The sequence below is a fragment of the Apus apus genome, chromosome 2, assembly GCF_020740795.1.
Source record: "Apus apus isolate bApuApu2 chromosome 2, bApuApu2.pri.cur, whole genome shotgun sequence".
NCBI lineage: Eukaryota > Metazoa > Chordata > Aves > Apodiformes > Apodidae > Apus > Apus apus.
The window spans coordinates 45,520,708-45,541,556 of NC_067283.1; the positions used below are offsets into that span (position 1 = coordinate 45,520,708).

The window sequence follows — 20,849 nt, forward strand, 5'->3', positions numbered from 1 at the left end:
TGTAGCAGCTACTTTATAGAGTTGAGAATCATGGGTGCTATATTGACCAAAAAGTGCTCTTAGGAGGTTCCACAATGGTTTGGGAAAAAAAAAGCTCTCCTGTAACAAGCTGGAGCTTTAATATGGCCTCTGTAAGAGGGGAAAAGCAGAAGAGAGTTCATACAATGCTAGATAGCACAAATTAACCAGTGCATCAACCCATTACACAACATTAGGTGCCTCTTTTCCACTCTGCTGTAGCACTGCCTATATGGAAACATGACTGGCCAACTCAGCAGGTTCCTGCACCAAAGTACCAGCAAATACCCTCACCGTTCAAGAAGGCCACGCACAAGCACGCACGTTATCTGAAATGACATCTGTATTTCATCAACAGATCAAGCTGTTCAAGTCCTGCAATGTGATCATCCCTTTCCTACAAGGGAAAAGTCATCAGGATGGTGTTCGAGATAAATGTGGCCTGCAAAGCAGAGCTGCAGTTCTCTCATCTCCAGAAGTGAACTTCCAATTCCCATGTTTTGTATCTTCTAGGGATGCACTTTAAGTACGCTAAAATAAATCTGTGATAAAGATGCTCTACAGGCCCCACTCAAAAGGACAACATAGAATTGGCCTCAACAAAGTTTGTATCCACATATACTTTAATGGTGAGATGTAACAATCCAGCAGTTCCACAGAACTGGTTAATTTCCCTATGTGAAGGTTGTATAAAGAAAGAAACATGTTTAAATTCTAAGCTTCATGTAATAGAAAACAGTAAAATTGTATCTTATGAATTTTAAAGTGGTCTGCAGAATGGCATTAGGGACACAGGCATGGGAGGTGGGTTCTTAATATAGTGTCTTAACTATGTAACCATTAGAAGCTGGCAAGTGCCTTGTAAAAGAGGGAATAATTTCAAGCAAACATTGTTAAACACACGAACACAAGCTTCTCACTCTAGGGCAAAAAGCAAGAGGGTAACTACAGCTTCTGGGGGGATGACACGTTGACAATGACAACCAGCACCAACAACACTCTAGAATCAGGACACGCCGTCCTCCCCAGACTTCACTAACAAAGGAAAGACAAAGTTTTCACATATCTGTTTATTAAAAATGGATACCATAAACAAGACCTGTACAAAAAAAAATCCAAAATTGCCCAGAATGTGGTAGCAGTTGCGTGGTAAGAAGTTACCGTCTTGGGCCCCCTCTTCCTCTTCCACGACCTCGGCCTCTCCCACGGCCTCTGCCACGGCCTCTTCCAGCAACTTAGCAGATGAAACAAAAAGGATAAATCAAGTGAGACCCAGGGAATACTTTCATTTTGATTAGAACATTCTGCATCAAGCATAAACAACACAATGCCTCATTGCAGGGAAGTAGTAAGTCGCAATATTAAGCCTGTTAATGGCTTAGGAAGTTTCAGACAGTGTTTCCACCTTTTCTTTGGGTTTTTCAGTACACAACTTCAACAGACCAGCACTTGTCTTCAGCTTCACTGCAGCAGACAAGGGGACACAGCACCACAGCTGGCTGCTTCCAAATGCTCTGACAGAGAACTAGGATCCCTCTTTTTTTTTTTATAAAAATCTAGTTTTTCAAGCATCAGGAAAAGCATATGTAAGACAAGAGCATTTTGTTACTACACATTACAGTGGAAAAGGGTTTTTTGGGTTTTTTTGCCATAGCTGTCACTGGGGTTTATCAAGTACACTGCTAAAGGGAAATGCCAGTTTTAATGGGCTGTGAAATTCCCAAGCTCAGCCTCTCTCAGTCACCATGTGAGAAGGCAAAACTGTGAAAGGATCCCACCACCGAACTGCTCCTAATGTTTTCAATGACTCCTCTGCCAACTCCAGACATGATTTTCAGGCCAACGTCTTGGGTTGTGCATGCCTACTTTTAAATACTGCTACTTAATGGTAAAGGGAGAACAGAATCACAGAGTAATTCAGGCTGCAAGAAACTACTGGAGGTCCTATGATCCATATGGTGGTAAAATGTCATTTCACCCCCTTTTCCTAGAGAAACATGACCTGTCCCATTAGGTTGCAAGGCTACTCTATAAACTTTTTAAATGACTGGTTAATTTCAAGCAGGTCTATCAGTGTAAGGCTCAAAAAGATAGGAAGAAACTTAAAATTCTGTGGAAGTGGGTGGCAGGGCAGGGGAGACACAATAGCACCCACATGCAAGCAGCAGGCTGTATGACCCTGTTCCAGCTGACAGCACCTAAGTTAGAAATGCAGTGAAGAAACAAAGCAGAGGCACAGGAGAAATTTGTGAGAAGAAAAGTGTCACTTGTTTTGCTGACAATAGTTTGACTTTGTAAAACACACAGAAGCATCAACCCCTGACTCAATGATTACAGCACCTACATGCGATCAGCAGCGGGTGCTGTTCACATGTGCCCCTCACACCTCAGCCAGCATCCTGCCTTCCACTGACAATTCCATTTCCCAAGGACAGACCACCTTACATAGTTTTGAAGCCCAAGGGCATTTACAGACTAAGGAAAGCAGCGGATTCGAGAGCTTCAGTACAGGGAAGACTGCAGGAGTGTCAAACTGAGGTAAACAGCACATCACAGGTCCTTTCTTCAAAGTTAAAAAGACATAGTGATGCTCTTGTTCACATCACATTTTCAGTTTCAAACAGTAATCTAACCATACTCCAATGTCTCCACATGGTCAGGTTATTTTTGATGGACATGAAGAGCGAAATACTTTCAGGAGCTTTATCCTTATTCTGTAGCAAGACAGCAGCCATAACACTTGTGCTTTGTGATGCACACACCTGCGGGTTCCTTACACTGCTTCAGTAAGGTAAGCACACCAATTCATAGCATAAAGATGGAACAAAGTCTGCAGAGCCAAATACTTAAAACACTAATTACAGGAGAAATTGTATTACATCATTTTAGAGCACAATTAGCTTTCCCTTAAAACTGATTATTTTAAAAATACTCCGATTAGCCACTGGGCAGAATATATACTGCTGGAAGACAACCTACAGATCTTCTGGGGCTTACTGGATATTAATCTCTATAGTGCAGACTAAAACTGAATTACTCTCTACACTGTTAGGCTTCTAAGGAAGAGGTTTTTGTTCAACAGCCTTTTGAAAAAAAATAGTTCCAGGAAGAGCACAGAGTGGGACACTGCCAGGAGCCAAAGCTAGCAATCTGCTCATCAAAATACAGCCTGGACTCCCTCAGATTCTCAAGTCTCTCAAATTCCATTCTCCAACAGATTACTTTTATCCAAAATCCAGGGAGATTTTAGTGAAACATTCCGTACTGTTCTAAAGAGGCTGTTCTGTGTTTTACTAGGCTACATGAAGTTCCCCACTCAAACTGGGGACACAACACATTTGGAGAACAGGAAATGTAAATCTCTGGTGTCAATGCTGAGACAGTAACAGGTTTAGATTTACCCAAGCTCAAAAACATTCAAATTTTGAAAAGGAGATGTATGAAAAGTCATGCACATTATTTCACATGGAAGAAAGCTCTAGAGATGCTAAGAAGGTGAGCAAGGCAGACTTACCAGTTCAATATCAAACCCTCAAAAATGAAAGAACTAGCTGCCAAAGGCAGACATTAAGACACTCAAATCATGTCTTCAGATTCGAGGCACAGAAAGGCAGAACACCCACAGACTGAGAAAGCACAAACTAACCTGCTTCTCTTTTCTTGGATTTGACTTTTGGTTCCACATCCACTAGCAAAGTATCCAGAGGCAAACTGTCTGGCAGAATGAAGTACCGGATGTTATTCCCTCGAATACTGAGCGTCTCCAGCTGCACGGGTTCTCTGTTCTTCAGCGTCATTTTCACTGCTTTGAGATGTGTGTTCATACTGACATCCACTCCTGAAACCACACAAGCCTCATGTCAGGGCTGAGCGCCTCCAAAATGGTCCCTTGTTGGCTGTTTTCAAGTATACACAAGCTTTGAGATTTATCCTGTTCATTAATACCTGCCTCTGCCATTAAGCCTCTAACTGAAGAAAACTACATGCCTTCTTCTCTCTTGAATTTAATTGATTGCTACAGACCTTTATCTAGGTTTTAGCAACAACTGCAGCAATTCTGTAAAAGGTTAAAACAATTCCTTGGAAAAACAAATAAACTGCTGCTTTTTACAGAAGTCCAATACGAGTCCTTTGACTTTTAAGAAGAAGGAAACCAAACCTTTGAGGCAGAAAAATAAGTGCATCATTTCCTCTTTCTGCCAACCTCAGAAGGTGTCCAACTGGCAAAGCATTTATTATCTGATAAAATACATCTAATAGTAGTGCAGTAATCTGCTATGAAAGTACATAAAGTATACTGGTGCAAGGAACAATCACTGTGGTTACAAACTTCATGAACAGCCCGTATGTAAGTGCTGTATGGAGTCAGTACCGTGCCCACTAGAAAAAAGTTCTACTTGAATGTGTGTATTCAATAACAGCCCTGAAAAGCACCAGAAAGCACCCTATCTTACTTTCTATCTTGCATGGGATTTGATCTCAAACTATGAAGATCAAAACAAGTCACTTTTTCAGATAAAAAATTCAGGCAAAAGATAGAAACTGCACTTGACAAACACCTGCTGATTCAGTGACAGGGCACCCACACGAGCAAAATCCTTTGTGTTCAAACTTGTGTACAAACATCACTTTGTGGTAAAAATAATTATTGTCTGATAGCACAAACACTGAAAGGCAGACTGTAAGATGTCTTGCCAAGGTGAAGAGTGTAAGTGAGCAGCAGGCCAGAACCAGAAGAATGACTGTAGTTATTCCATGTATTTTCCTGTCCTCTCTCCTTCTTTTTACACGGCTCCCCAGCACCTGACCTGCTCCCTTGGTTTATGCAACACACCCATCACATGAAACCCATCTCTTCAGCCTGCCTGCTCTGGCCCACCCACCCCCTGGGAGGAAGAGGAGATGGCACCATTTGCTAGCAGTGCAGCAATTACAGACACTGTTCACACACCAGTGGGGAAGATTAAAGCTTTAGAAATCCAGATTGCATTCAAAGATTTTACAGATTCTTATCAGAAAATCTGAGACTCTGCTCAACAATTAAGCCTGCAAGAGCACCAAGGTCAGGAGACAAGCGGTTCATTTGCTTCCTCCCTAGCTGGGTTCAACAGAGCATGCTGCAATTAGATACCAGGGTGGTGCATTCAGGCCTAATCAAAGCTGATAGATCCTGCTACAAAATTCTGCCAAACCTCAGCAGACTGTTACTAGCCAAAAAAGCACCCAAGCAATCACCTGGAATACAACAACTCTGCCAAGTCTGAATTTTCTTTTTTATTACCAGCGTCTGGGCAGGAGAGCTTCTAAAAGTAGCCTGGGGTGAGTGAAGGAGAGGAGATCAGGCATGATCATCAACTTACCTGTAATGATTTCCTTTAAATATGAGGTGCCCAACCTACATCCCTGATTGTCTCTAAAGCAATGCCAACATCAATGTTCTCAGACCAATATCCCTCATTAACATTGCTAAAGCAACAAAACAGCCCACACATTTTTCAGTAAGAACCATGCAGTGATAAATCAAGACTTTTCTGCAACTACTAGTTCAGTGATACAAAGAAGCACCAGCTAGACAACAGCACCCTCAAACCTGTGTTACAGAAGAAGCCTTTGGCACCAGCAGAGCACCAACAGGATTTTTTTTGCCCTGTATCCCCCATCAAGCTACCTCTTTTCAAGCTAGTTTCATGAAATCAATATAAGTGTATGCAAAGATGCATGTCCATGTAAGTTCATCCTAACCACAGCTAACACATGCTCAACAGAAATAATTAATTTTTAAATTACCTACACAAAGCTTAAACTTATTTAAGACTACAGAAACACTTAACATTTACCATTTACCTGTACCAGCACTAAAAAAAAAAAGTTCCCCCTCTTCTGGTGAATCAGCTGTAGTGTTTTTATCCAACTAAAGCTTATTAAAATTTCAAGAGGAAAAAAAAAATCAGATGTAGTGAGACATCTTATAAAAAATTAGCTGTATAAAATCTACCCCCACCCGCACTACTGTGCTGCTAAAACTTCAAGATCACACCATGCTTCCAGCAGCTTTGTCAACGGTTTGGAAAAGCTCACTCCTCATCCCCCAGGCTGCCTGCCAGCAAAGCCTGCAGCGAGGCCCAGAGGCTCCCAGGATGACAGCGAATTTACTGCCTCCCAACAGCTTCTGCAAACGGCCTGGCTCTTCCACAACCAATACAACTTAAGCCTGCACACAGAGATGTGAATGAATAAAAACACCTCCTGCGTCTTGCAGAGAAGGTGCCCAGGAGGGCGCGTACGAGCCCGACAAACCCGGCCCGGCGGGAAGGCGAGGGGCGGCACTTCGCCGCAGTCCCGCCGTACTACCTGTGATAGTTCCGTGCACCTGCGTCCCGTTCTTCAGCTCAATGGTCACAGTCTCGTGGCTCAGCTTCATGAGAAACCTAGAAGCGAAACAAGACCCCCGTCACTCCCACAGAAAGCCTCGCGTGCTTAACGCCCCCGCTGCAGACAAACCAGGGATGCGCCCCGAGCTGCGCCCCCCGCCCGCAGGCGCTCGGAGAAGCGAGAGGAAGAGACAGACAGACAGACAGACAGAGGGACAAACGCCACCGCCGGGAGGGGGGACGCTCGACCCAGACCCTGCCGAACCCAGCGCCCTGCCTCCAGCCCAAAGGGGCCCGGCCGTACGCAACGAAACGCACCTCTGAAAACCTCAGCGATACCTCCGGGGGGGGGAGCGGTAACCACGACCAGGAGTATTGTGCCCCTCCCCCCAAATGGGTGCTCTCAGCTTTCGGCCTCCCAGGCCTCGGCCGCACGGCTGCGCCATGCCGGGCCCGAGGCCCCGCCGCCGGCAGGAGGCCCCGCCGCCGCCGCAGGCCCCGCCGCCCCCATCCCCATCCCGGGGTCCCTCCGTGCCCGGAGATGGGGGGAGGGGGGGGGGGAATCCCGCGAGGCGACCAGGAGCGCGGCGCGGGCCCAACGGCCGGGCGCGCGGGGCTAACGGCCGGGCGCGCGGGGCCATCCGCCGCCATCCGCCTCCATCCGCTCACCTGACGAGCTTCATGGCGGCGGGAGGCCGGGCGGGCCGGGGCCGGGAGCGGCGGGCGCCCCGCGGGCAGCGCAGAGCCCGTCGGCGGGCAGGCCCCGAGGCGCGGGCGGTGCTGAGGCCTCCTCCGAGCGGGCCGCGCCGCCGCCGCCGCCGCCAGGAAAGGGCCGCTCGGCGCTCGAGGGGCGGAGGCGGAAGAGGCGGGGCCGGCGCCCTCGCTCCCGGCCCGGCCGGGGGGAGGCGGGAGCGGCGGGAACAGGGCCCGGGAGAGGAGGGAGCGAGGGGCGCGGAAAGGGCGAGCCCCGAAACACACGAGTGCGCCACGGACACCGCGAGTAGAAAAGTTGAACGTTTTATTGTCGTTTATGAACACAGCGAGTGACGGTCAGAAACACAGACTCCGGGCAAAGCGCTGCCCTCCCGGTGCCTTCCAGCTTGGAAACCCCCCAGGTTTTACTTCCCACAGTCTCTCCTGGCAGCGGCCGGGGCTGAGCTGCTGCACCGAGCCCTCCCAAGCCGCCGTTCTTTCCAGCGCACGAGAGAACCAAACGCTGCTGCTTCCCAGCGAGCCAGCGGAGCCCTCGCCTCCAACCGCCCAGCCTGGGCTCTGTTTGTCCTCCGTGCCCAGAACACAGGTCACCGCGGAAAGGTTGGAGAGCTTCTCCCAGTGAACCCCCAACTGGTACTTCCATTACAGCATCTAAAAGCTAACGGATACTTCGCAAGTACTAGTGCGCATGAACAGGTTATGTTTACACAGAACCCAGAGAGGCCTCCAGAAACATTCAAGGTTAAAACGAACAGTTAACAGGTGGAAAAAAAAACCACAACAAAACCTGTACATATTTTCAGTCTTAACACAAGGCAACACTGGAGTATCAGTGCTGTCTGTTCCAGCTTCTGTAGGGACAGCTGCTTTAGTCTCAAATATTCTACTTGTTTCTCTCTTCCCCCTATGTAGATTTTATAGTTGCAATCTGAATATACAGCTGTACTTACAGGAAATATTCAACAATGTACGGCGCCTTAGGCAAGTTCCATGTCTGGTTTTGAACAAACCATATAAAATAAGTGACAAAATAGTTTAATATTGGTCCTTGGTTAGGATTACTTATTTTTATACAGCTTGGAAGCACTAAATTTAAAGACACACATTTATTAACCAGCACAAATTATTCTGTAGCTTTTTTTTTTTCCTCTTTTTTTTTTTTTTTAAAGTGTGTTACAGTATCATGCATGAAAAGCAAGCTGCTGCTCCCAAGCGCAAAGATGGAGTTTAAACTCCAAATGCTTCCTCCTCAGGTTGTTATTCCTTCTTTCACAAATTATTTCAACATAACCACAAACAGATGCAGCTGACTAGCAAAACAATTATGAAGTTCACCTTTTACGCTGTGACCCATTCTTAAAGTAATGGAGTACTTTGGACCTTTAGCATAAGGAAGTTTCAATAAACACTGTGAAAGATTTTTTACATTCTTTGATTTCATTTACATCTTTAGAAAGGAAATTCTATATTTTAACTCGCTAACTAATGAATCATCTTCTGGAGACTGTAGTACTGAAACAGTGCAAGACATTTGCAGCTTCAGGAACATCCAATTACACTGTCCTTTCACCCAAACAATGATGAGTAGAATATTGCATCAGTCCTAGATAAACAAGACAGGACAAAGAGCTCATTTGAGAAGAACATCAGGATTCAAAAACCTTTTCTATTTAGTGAAACGAATTCAGACAAATATGCACGAAGAACTTTTATCACAACAAATGTAATCCAGCTGAAAGTCTTGGAACTAGACTTTTTATTGGTATGTAGCCTTATTTGTTCAGAGACCACAACTAGAAGCTTCAACATCTGTTTGTTTTTTTTTGCCACAAGAACAGCATCTGAGCTCTCTGCTGTCAAGCCAGAGACCAGAAATTCAGCTGAAACAGCCCAGGTGGACTATGAGCTCAAGCAGTCCGCTTATGCCCTAAAACAGACACCAAAGAGCTGGCTTTCATCTTTGCATTACCTCAGCAGGAGGGGAGCCCCCTCCACTAATGCAATATTCCAAAGACCATTGCCACTAAGACTGTCGAGTCAGGCCTCATTGAGAGCTACCACCACCACAGGACATGAATTCCACCCCAACCCCTGCTGCCAAGGAAGAATGTTAAAAAGACCACTGTTCGGTGTGGAAAGCAGGTCAGTAGAGACTCCAGGTGTGGCTTGAGGAATCCTCAGTACCAAGCCGCTTTCCACACACACAAATTCAGTCCATCTTCTCCTTCTGGACCAGCTTGGGTGCATCTACAAAATCCTTGCCGTTGTAAAGGATGATAGCAAAAGTTCCAAAGCTTGCACTTCCCCAGAAAAGCACATAGGCCAGTGTCTCAGTCCATGTATCACCTGTTAAGAACCAGATAAACATTTTAGTTCATCATCTTCGGTCACCAGAGAGGGTTTGTTTTGTTTGTTTGTTTGTTTTTAGTGCAGAAGAAAAATACCTCAACACCCTCCTCAGAGATCTGTCAAATTAGAAGCCCTTCATGGGTACTGGGGTCTCTTTTTTCCTGTATTTCCTTATCTACGAAAACTGTGTCTGCCACACAGTTCTTATAATATTTTGAACAGACAGCTACAGAAGTCAGAGTCAAAATGCTACTGGCACTAATGTTAGAAAATTCAAGGCAAAAGCAGAAAGCAAAAACCTTCACAACTCCTAACTGATTTAAATTAGGACATTCATCAGAACAGGGTTATGCCTATATCTCACTTTTCTGAACTGTCTTTCTGCCCAAAATTCAGTAGGTGTTCTTCTGGGGATTCTTCTTATAATGAAGCTAGATTTGGGGGCAATTAACTGCACTTTAACTTATTTCCACAAAAGTTTTAATGTTGTTTTATATTTTCCACATTAATGACCTAGGGCTAACCCTCAATCTCCAGAGCCATGTTCAGACACCTTTTAGTATAACTGAAAAGCAATTTTATACTGAATGGTTTTGGGTAACCATTTATAGAACACCCTCACACAAGCCAGCTATTTTTGTGGAATTAAACTCAATAGTGACTTACCAGCCATTAGCAAACAAATAATGCACATGGAGAAAGCGACCACCATAATAATAGGCAACTGCAGAAAGAGAAAAAGAATAATCACTTGACATAGTAGCACTTATATTCCTTATTTTCCTTTCAAATGAACTGTGTTGCAAAGCTATTTACTTTTGTTGCAATAAGGTTGCTTTATTTACCAATTCACTTCCTGTCAGGGACAACTAGTTTTGGATAGTTCCAAAAATTCAGAAGAGTGTGCTCAATAACCAGATTCAGAATTAAAATACACCTTCCATCTATTAAAAGAGAGGTAGAGGTTTGTGGTTTGTGTAGGAAAAAAAAAAAAATACACCAGCCACTAATTAAACCCATGATGTCCACAAATACCATTTCACAAAACAGAAGGGAAGAAGAAATTTTTTTTTTCTGTTACAGTCTGTGGTTCTGCATGAAATACGAGAAGCTTCACAAGCTCCTTCTGCAGAAGGAAGCAGTCATTGATGGTGACTAGAACTTCTCCCCTTCCACTTGATGAAGTGGATTTTTACAAAGTGCAAACAGCAGTGTTTTCAATACCTCAAGAACACTCCATTTTCTATCAAGGGAACAGTCTGGGTTTAGTCCTACAAGCAGGTATCATAGAAACAGCCAGATTATAGGGATGCTTCATTACTAAATAGACAAATTCTATTTAATCATATGAAGCAAGTGACTAGAAGGTTGCATTTGTTTCTGCAGTCATTAATAAAGTCACCATACTCACAGCTAAGAACTTCCAATCTTTCTTGACATGTAGAGGACTGGCAGGTTCTACTTCATCCACTGAATAATTTCCAAGAAAAAGATCAATTGCATCCTGGATGAGAAATGGAGAAAGCAAGAGTTAGAATGCACATGAATGTTAAGCAAATACATTTTCTCACAGTTAAAAGCCTAACTTACTTGTCTAAATCCATCAGAAAAGTTGTTTTTGTAGTAACGTATTAATGAGTTCCAGCCATCCATTATTAAGCCCCACTGAGTTCTCTTCCCAGTTCTGCAAAAAGAAGTTTTGAAGAATATTTTAAACGTATTTCTAACTCAGGAAGATAATTTCAGATTTACAGGTCTTTTGTTGTTCAGATGTGTACCATGTTTAATGAATACCTGCATGTAAATATATTTATCTAGTGCTGCCTCTACTATTACCACACATACTTGTAACAACGTTTGAAAGTAAAACTACACTCCTCTCTATCCCACAAAGTAAGTGTGCTTTGAAGAGGCACATTTTCTTTTCCTGATAGCCTTTTCTCCTTTCATATAAACAGTGAAGAATGGTGTAGATTGTATTTTGACATTTTACCAGTTGAACCATTGCAAAATTCATTAACGGTCTAAGCCCCAAATTAGTAACCTTCTCAGATATGACTTATAGACAATCCCAAACATGCTCCAAAACCCAGAAGACCTTTACAAGAAAGGCTGACTTGCCTTGTGTAATCTGTCTTTAAGGCACCAGTTCCAGCATATTGCTTGGCACAAGCATTAGCATTATCAGCCCATGCTGTGAAAAGGAAAACATTCAGAAAGATTAAGTTATGTATTCTATTTGGAAAAAAGTGGTTGTTTGAACTCTATGAACAGCCTACCATTTTTGTAGATTTTCTCAAAGTCTGCTTGCTCTTCAATTCTCTGTCCAACATGGAGAACACCTAGCCTCTAAAACAAAAAGCATATTGAAGCTTATTAGTAGTTTGCTACAAAAATTAGGATTTGCTCTCAGAAAAAACTATTTTTATTAAGTTAGAGTCTGGCTGATACATTTCAAGTAGCATAGAAACTCAAGTATGCAAGGTCTTACTGAAGTGTTAAAATTGCATTTCCATTCCAAACAGAAAGCCTCTTTCCTCTTCCAGCTTAACCACAGTAAAGTCACAGAATCAAATGTTCAGGGCTGGAAGGGACCTCCAGAGATCCTCAAGTCCAACCCCCTGCCAGAGCAGGACAAAAAACTAGGGCAGATCACTCAGAAAGGCATCCAGACAGGTCTTGAAAGTCACTTGTTTACTCTAAGGGTTATGGAGCACTAGAACAGGCTCCCCAGAGAGGCTGTGGAATCTCCTTCTCTGGAGACTTTCAAGACCTGAGCACTGTGACCCTCACAGTAATGAAACTCTTCCTCATGTTGAGGTGGAATTTCCTGTGCTCGAGTTTGAATCCATTGCCCTTCATCGCGCCAGAGGGCACAAGTGAAAAGAGGTCGTCATTGCCTTCTTGACACCCAGCCCTCATGTATTTATAGACATTAAGCAGGTCCCCCCTCAGTCTTTTCCTCTCTAGACTGAAATATTTACCTGAAGCTGGGCTTGAAGAGATCTCCGTGCTAACAGGCTCTGGATCACATTAGTCCGATCAAGGCAGTCCATGCAGTTACTGCGGAATATTCCTTCCTGCTGAGTCACAATTTTACCATCGGAATCCACTAGAAAATAACTAACACACAGAATCCACTTGAGTATTGTGGATAACAATCCGTATAAACCACACATTTTTCAGAAGTAAATATTTCAGCAATCAAAACACATTTGGTCTTGAGCGGGCAAGAGGTCTTAACCATGCCTTTGAACTTGGATGTCTCCTGGAATTCTTCCCCTCCCACACTGGAAACAGCATCCATATATGAAAACTTAGTAATCTCAGGGCAGTATTCACTCATCATATGGACAGCCAACCAGCCTTATCGAGTTACATGCCACTGAGAATAGCAGCTTCTGGGAAAAAGATCAGTGACTGACTTTTTTTTTCCCCAGTTATTCTAGGGTCCTAGCTCCACATATACCAAGATCATTAGAGTAAGAGCAGAACTAGCCATATTTGTATATACCTGGTCACCTGGTTTAATCCAGTCACCACTGTATAAAATGCCATATAAGCTGTCAGGCACACTTCTTCTAGGAAGTATTAAAATCTTTAAGGCCACTACTGAAAATCTACTACTGTCACTTAATTCTTATTTCCATTATGTCAATGTCCAGGGGAACCAGATGATCCCTCCTGCAGCTGCATATACTAATTGTTACCTCAAATTTTTTAATTAACTAAACCAAGTGTTTCTAGTAATTGATAACCAACATCTAATTTAAATACTGACCTGAAGGCAAGTATTACGATAACTGAACTGGTAACAAACACACTGATTACATTATCAGTTTGAGGTGTGAATGGGACAGAACTTTTCTTGTCCTTCTGCCGAAGCATTAAACTTAATTGAGTAAACATTTACAGATCATATTCTGTAGATTGTTATTGATTATATAATTATGAACTCTGAATGTTGGCTAGCATATGATCCACTGTTACTGTACAGCATTTTAATATTATAAAGTATTAGGGTCATGCACTATTAAAAATCAAGACCCATAGAATCCTATGCATTTACTCTATCAACCTTGAGTTAACAAGACCCATTTTTGTCATTCCTGGAGAATTAGTTTTGTTGAACTATTTTTTACATTGTTGTATGATTAAAGGAGACAACACCATATGTGAAATCTTCTGGGTGGAGAAGGCTCCCCCCCAAGCTTTGCCTAGAACTGATATTAGCATAATTAATGTAGTTGAAGAGCAGACACTTCTGGCAAGAGACACTAACACTAATGCATACGAATGTATCTTCTACATAAAGAAGACATGTCTGTTTTACCGTGTCTTAACTCAAGGCAATAGTAACTATGATAAAGTGGTCTCATTTTAACAGTACAGAAGTAAAAAGAACTGCAGAGCCTTACCTAAATTCATCTTGCTGTTCTGCTAGTTGATCCAGCAAAATCTGAAGTCGATCCCACCTCATCCGACTGCACTCTTTATGGAAGTCAAACGCTACATATCTGTTCAGAGAGAGAAGCATCTCCTTAAATTATATACATACTGCAGTGAAGGTCTTGGAAAACCCCACAGAAATGGGCTGATCTATAGGACAGGTAGTGACAGGGGTTTTGTTTTTCATTAGAGATGGCTTCCAGCAAATATCTGTGGATTTTGTCAGTGCTCTATCATCTTCCTGAGGCTGCACCCTTAGTGTGCATGGTCACAGCATTTACATTTCTTTACAAGATGTCTCTTGGCTGGGGAAGCACACGTTCAGTTTCAAGCTGCTCATCCTATGTTGTGGCTAGTATTTTCCTCCAGAAAGTACAGAAGGGATATGCATCTGATTTACTCTCTTTTTTTTCCCCCACCAGGATTCTTTTGCACTCCTCTCTTCCAAGCAACTGTATTGGGAACTTCAGTTCACTTTGAAAGAGACACAGGTGTTGAAATGCAATATTCCTTGCTGGCATGCAGCATAATTCCCTGTGATAACTCTCTAGAAACCTGAGACACGTTGTCCTTAAACCGACAGCCTGCTCTGTTGTAACAAAATTAAACAGCTGCTGACTTGGTACACGATTTTACCAGCCAATTCATTTTTTAATAAGTGCTCTAGATGAGTGGTGTTTAATTCAATATTTGTATATATGTATGTTTGATGTGACTTACTGGGCATTACATTCCTTCCTCACGTTCATAACCCACAAGTTATTATTTTTGAGTTTAAGACTATTGGTGTGAAGAAAGATGACATATAAACACTGCAGACTCGTCTTAGTCTGGCAGGTAAACACCATCAAAACTGATTAACAAAAAAAGGGTTTTGGTGGCATTAATAAAATGGGGCTGACAAACACCACTTTTTAATGCATACAGAATAAGCAGTATCAGTAAAACACACCCTGACAGAATTTTACATCTCGGTTTCCACCACATGCTTTACAGCAAAGATGCACAAAATTCCACAGGCTTTGTACAGCTATGGTATCAATACCAGCCTAAGTGTGAGACTGAGGAAAAAACTCACCTTAGAAGTGATCTTTTTTATTTAAAAACAAAGGAAAAAGTCTACACCCACACACCAAATGTGCCCTTGAGGATCGTAAATGAAGCACACAGAAGTGAGACAGACATCTACAACTACCATGGTGAAGGCAACAGCAGGGCATCATACAAGCAGAAGAAAGCTTGAAAAACATTCAAAGTATGTCCAGATTTATAAGGACATCTTGATTATCCTCTACAATTCCTTAGTTATGCTTAGATAGAGGTGAATCCTTGTTAAAGCAGGATGCCTTTTTGCTTACGGGTAGAATTTTGCCCTTAGACAAATGAGTGACAGTAATACTAGACAGGAATTTCAAGGAAAAGATAGAGGTAGGTGCCTATGGGAGTTGGATGCTAGCTCTCCCTATAAATGTTAGTAACTAAGCCAGCACAGACAGGTTGTAAAATTGTACTGCACTGAAGATTCCCAGAGAGAGGTGGAATTTCTCTTGTAATTAAAGAACATTCTCCACTTTCTTGGCCCTTTTGTTACACTGAGGTCCAGACATTTGAATTATGTTCCCCTTACTGTTTCCTCCTTTCCATCTATTAAACTGTTTTGCTCAAACTCTGCACTCCTTTCTTGTTAGCAACGTAACCAAACCCTTGAGCCAGAATTTGGTTCTACAGGGCGTGACTTCTTACTCTTAAAATGCAGATGATCTCCACAGTTCTCCTAGCACACTATTCCTTCAATAGTGGCATTACCCTTGCATTTGAGCTCCCTTTATCCTGTCTCCTCTTTGTCCAGTATTCCCTTCACAGTCTCATTTCTGCTCAGAATGTGAGCTGTGAGGTAGGGGCATTGATCATATGCAAGTTATCCCATAAAAATAAACCAAACTACTCAGACAGTTGGCAAAGGCCCCCAAAGAACTGGTCCCTCTGTGGGTCTCAGAGGCACTGCTCAGCTTCTAACACAGCATGTGTAATTCCACTTGATACATACCTGACCATTCCATTTGCCATGCTGTTCACCATTTTTGCAAATGTTTGCTCAAGAGGCTTCTCTGAACCTTTTTGGTTAACCTGGGAGAAAAGAGTAAAAACCAGTATTACTCAAAAGCCTGCTTAACAAAACAGCAGATTTTTCAGGAAGAAAAAGTGAAAGCATACCAAGTTGACAATCATTTGCTTTCCATAGCTAATTATCTGTGAGTCAAAATGTCTTTGGAAGCCATCCATCTAGAAGAGAAAGGCAATGTGTTGACAGATGTACACTACTTGACAAGAAATCTCTATAATCGTCTTTTTGATGATATGGCATAGGTAGTTTTATAACTGTTTGATGTTCTCTTTTGTGCCAATATATTTCCACTTTTCTTTCATCCCCCCAGCTCATTCAGCTCTCCTTATTAAACAGGCCACAGACAATGAGTTTTGTGTAGCTACTAAAACTGCTGCAAACAAGAATCAAAAAGAAACTACCCCCTATCACACAAACATAAGTCCAGAATTACATTAAAGCCCCCAAGACACAACTAACACTCACATACATGATTTACTGACTTGCTGATCTGTGGCTTTGGCTTATACTTGAGGTTTGGTCTTTGAGACCAGAAAAATGGAATTGATCCACGGGTCTGCAAAAGAATGGAAATACTTTTAAATAACAAAACTTACCAACTCATTTGCCATTTGAAAATAAAGCAAACTGGTTTATTTGTGTGCATGCACATCTTATACATAATCTGTATTTAGCAACAGAGGTATCTATTTATCTTAAGCCAGTGAGCAGTTCCTTACACTGACTTTACCTGAACAAAGGATGCTTTGCTCCCCTTGTAATGCACAATTTGTTCTGTTTCAACAAAGTTAGCAGCGTGTCCTTCTGAATCAATACCTACATAGGAAAAAAACTTGTTAACCCTTCTATTTTACATGGTCACAGAAAGCACAAAAATACCACAGAGCTGCCTGAAGATAGTAAATTAAACACCTTTGGAAAAAGTTTAACATGATCTGTACTAAATTTACCTTGAAGTACAGTTGTGCTTCACACATTTTTAAATTTTAGTCATACAAATTGAGTAGTTTAATACAAAATAAAATACAAGTCCTTTGACACTGAAATATTCACAATTCAATAGCAGTGGTACTGCATAAACTGACCAATTTTTTTCAAAATCATATATATGTTTGGACTATGAACAAAGAAAACTAAATCCATCTCCTTGTTAATTTTTGAACTTGAAACAAATAGAGAACACCCCTATTCAGAGCTCCCCTGCCAGCACCAATGATGAGCTTAGTTGCATTTACTGCTAGGCCAAAAGGACTACTACACACCTGCATTTAATTCCTATAAAAATAGTAAAGAATTAAAAACCCCTACAAAACTTTTGCAGTTAACTCCAGAACAAATAAAGAAGAGTCAGTTTTAATAAATATCAGAACATGCTTCAGTTCATCATAAAGGTTTCTAGTATTTTCTTTGGAGCAAGGACTTTGAGACAAACTACTATAAGCATTTTTTTTCTTTTGCTGAAGCCATTATACAACAATTACTCTTACAGGTAAGACACATGTATAGATAGAATTTGAATTGGTTTAAAAATAAATCAATTTGCTATTTTACCTCTTACGTAGTAGCGAACACCAGCCCTGAAACAGCTTCTTCTGGAAACAAGCAACCAGTCAAAACACTTGCCATTAATAGAACAAGAGTGCATAGTGATAACTAATGAGTTATTTCACTAAGGAAAACACTCAATTTCATCAGGATGTTTTTATATATCAACAGATAGGAAACATGAGGAACCAAGTGACCACAAAGAAACTTGTAAACGCTTCTCTTGCCAATAACAGTTAAGTGTTTTACTTAAGAGACAGTAACTTAGAATTAGGATCAGTATGAGCAACACAAAGACAGGCTATAGGCAACGTCACTGATGAACACACGTTAAAGCTACTATAATTTTAAGAAAACAGGACTTTAAAGAACATTAATCTGGTCCTAGGTATATTATTAAATGGTCTGACTGCTGAACTTCTATTCAGTGCTACACCCATCTCAGCTTAATACAACCATAACTATCTTAAATTCCATGCCCCTATTGCTTATAGCTAAAAATACTACTCCAAGATGTTTTTCTAGGCTTTGAGTAAAGTGGATACCTTGGGCTGTCACACCCTGCACCTGTCAGTGCAGCATACATCACAGTCACAGATGTCAGAACTAACAGTAATGAAGATTGGCTTTCAAACCCATGGCAAGAAAAAGAAATGAACAAGTACTAAGTCTCCAGTGGGAGCTTCTTAAATAAGAATGTTTTCCTGCTGAGGCTGGATGCCCAATGTGGCAGATACACCATAATCTGGGACTAATCAACTAACAGGAGCCATTAACAACTAGCTTCATTTTTAGAGTCTTATTTTGTGCTGCTTATAATGGCCTTATTTGGACCACAGGAAACTATCAAGTCTAATAGAAAGCAGCATTCATCGTGAATAACTTCTCCAGGTAGATTCACAAGCTTTCATCCTTTGCTCCTAAAAACTGAAACCCACAACTTTAGAGCAAGCAAAAGAAAAATGGTCAATTTTTGCCAGATGCAGCATTAGCATATTGCAGTCTTCTATTCTTTTGAGGAATCTAGATATTTTGCCTTAAGCTTGATAAAGTAAACAAGACCTATTTTCTTTTTTAAAACGGCACTTTTTACAGTCATTCTTAATTTATGATTCAATTTATGATTATGATTTATGACTTGATGTCACACATCAAGTACCTAAACTATCTCAAACAACACACTGACTGCATGCATAGAACACCTGGATTTGTGTGCATTTGTGCTGTTTGTTAAAAAATTTAAAAATATAATATAAATTGGCCCTGTGTAACCCAGAATGTTCTCATGATGATGGTGAATATGACTGAAAAAGACCTATTTCTCTGCTTTCCTGGAAAACTACTGCCAGGTCCTATACCCATTAATTCAACACCTGTACAGCCAATAGGTTCCTGCAAAGGTGACCCCTACACTTAGTTGCTTAGGAAGAGTCAGCCTGTTTTCTGCCTGCAATCTCTGTCCTCACTTCAATTACAACTTGCTATTGGCTACTCTACACACACACAAAAGAAGGGAAACATTTTATTATTCTTTAGAAAGTTGTTTTTTGGAGTAGCACGGGAAATATTAAATGTAGTTTAGGCTTCAGGTGATCAAGATCTTGATTAGCCAAGTAAGTTCATTATTTCTCATCACTGCAAGACTAGACTCCTGGTCCAGAATTATATTTAGGTTTATATGGGGCAGGAAGAAAAAAGAATATTTTATTTTACTGAAGTAACTCTTAGTGGTGCTGTAACAGTTCTACTTAGGGTTCTTCCCAGCATTTTCATCACTAAAAATCCATTATTTCAATTCCTGGTTTCTCAAAGGCATTAGGTTCATAATTAGAATTACTGCAAAACATACATTACTTACACTAATTATTTATAGAGTGAAAATAGGACAGAGGAAGGTGTTAATTGCAGACTGTCAATTGCTAATTGCAGTCCACCCGGACTCTTCCACCCCGGACCTGCAGGATAAGGACTGAATTGTTCTCAGTTCCTTTTTGCTATCTTTCCTTGCCTCTCCACGTACTCCCACAGCATTTTCCATTAAATGAAGTCACAGAAAAGGAGGACTGGAGCTCTGCCAGCTGCTAACAGTACTACCAGAACAACTGATCCAGTCTGGAAACTGTTCCCTGTACACACCTGAGGGACCTTTGCAATGACGATAAGGAGAACGATAAGGAGAATGTGGCATGAGTTGCCCTATCCAGTCTTGTCTGTCCTTTTCATGCTGCCAGTCCAAAAGCACCTGTGACTTACTGTTGATCCCACACTGCATGAGAAACACTGCCTCCAGAAAGGATTAGGCTTACTCATATATGAGCACACATCCCTTCTCAAAAAAACCTCATGACTGCTTTGCTAAGAAGGCTGTTACCCAAAGGGTTGGCGTGGGAAAAGCAGCTGGCTAGCGAAAGCATTTCAGGAACCTTCAGTAGAAATCCTTATCCTTCTATTAATCAGTAGGAACATCCATAACTACCCCTTCAAGTAAAACCTGTTCTCCCTTATTTTAAATCCAAAGTAAATGCTAAGTGACTCAGAATCATAGAATGGTAGAGATTGGAAATGACCTCTGGAGATCAAGCACAATCTCCCTGCCAGAGCAGGAAGGGATCCTTATAGCAAGAGAAAGTACTAAGGCTGATATGAGAGCCATTTGCCATATTCATCTTGACCTTAATCCCACTGATAGTTATGCAAAACATGTCTGTGATATCAAATACATTAGACCTTAAAAGCAGAATATTCAAGTGAGTTAACATATGAGTGGACTATCAAACAACATGGTGCTCGTATCTGAACTACAATTTGATTTTGACACTACGTTCTATGTTACAGTTGCCAACACAGCCAGTAGAGCAGCCACATCAGCAACCATTTTGCACTCAGATTATCATATTCAGCACTGAGCTTTACAATGTCAAAGGATACATCCATGCATCACAGGCGTAGCAAACCTATGGATCTGAAACACACACAATGTTAAAAATAAACACTAGCAGCCAAAAAAGGTGACTATGCTTTGTCAGTAAAGGTTTTTTTTATTGTTTTATATACTTTATATGCTTTAATTTTTGTTTAGGATGCAGTAATTCTGAGAAAAATGTCCAAAGAAAACAGCAACACATGCAGCCTTTATAGCTGCAGGGAAAAACTGAAAGTCTAATCCTAATTAAGTGACTTCAAAAAAAAAAACACAACCAAACAAACAACCAAGCTGTTGTCCTCCTATACACAGGATTTCCTCTTCTACAAACATACCAGATATAAAGCAGTACACA

General features: G+C 41.5%; 2 protein-coding genes across 3 annotated transcripts in view; both read right to left on the reverse strand.

Moving 5' to 3' along the window:
• Positions 1-1,073: 1,073 nt before the first annotated feature.
• Positions 1,074-7,223, reverse strand: SNRPD1 (small nuclear ribonucleoprotein D1 polypeptide). The gene is made up of 4 exons (XM_051611478.1): positions 7,059-7,223; positions 6,370-6,446; positions 3,665-3,856; positions 1,074-1,252 (listed from the first exon to the last, which is right to left on the reverse strand). Exons 1-4 carry the CDS (start codon positions 7,070-7,072, stop codon positions 1,176-1,178), a joined length of 360 nt encoding a protein of 119 aa, XP_051467438.1. The 5' UTR covers positions 7,073-7,223; the 3' UTR covers positions 1,074-1,175.
• Positions 7,224-7,390: 167 nt separating this feature from the next.
• SACM1L (SAC1 like phosphatidylinositide phosphatase) overlaps positions 7,391-20,849 on the reverse strand; it is a 32,165-nt gene continuing 18,706 nt past the window's right edge. For both annotated transcript variants that reach the window (XM_051610588.1, XM_051610589.1), the window contains 14 exons: positions 20,500-20,533; positions 17,578-17,679; positions 16,757-16,842; positions 16,496-16,582; positions 16,116-16,184; positions 15,949-16,028; positions 13,871-13,969; positions 12,437-12,575; positions 11,732-11,801; positions 11,574-11,646; positions 11,043-11,136; positions 10,864-10,956; positions 10,119-10,176; positions 7,391-9,449 (listed from right to left, as the gene is read on the reverse strand). In XM_051610588.1, coding sequence (XP_051466548.1) covers positions 9,313-9,449; positions 10,119-10,176; positions 10,864-10,956; positions 11,043-11,136; positions 11,574-11,646; positions 11,732-11,801; positions 12,437-12,575; positions 13,871-13,969; positions 15,949-16,028; positions 16,116-16,184; positions 16,496-16,582; positions 16,757-16,842; positions 17,578-17,679; positions 20,500-20,533 — 1,221 coding nt within the window. In that variant the 3' untranslated portion in view covers positions 7,391-9,312. The remainder of the gene's footprint in view (positions 9,450-10,118; positions 10,177-10,863; positions 10,957-11,042; positions 11,137-11,573; positions 11,647-11,731; positions 11,802-12,436; positions 12,576-13,870; positions 13,970-15,948; positions 16,029-16,115; positions 16,185-16,495; positions 16,583-16,756; positions 16,843-17,577; positions 17,680-20,499; positions 20,534-20,849) is intronic.

What these genes read in the sequence shown, in the direction of transcription:
- SNRPD1 (XM_051611478.1), bottom strand. An exon ending in GGTGCACGGAACTATCACAG is followed by an intron (nt 3,857 to 6,369) that starts GTAGTACGGCGG and finishes GTGTGGTTTCAG; the next exon opens with GAGTGGATGTCAGTATGAAC. An exon ending in ATCCAAGAAAAGAGAAGCAG is followed by an intron (nt 1,253 to 3,664) that starts GTTAGTTTGTGC and finishes TCATCTGCTAAG; the next exon opens with TTGCTGGAAGAGGCCGTGGC.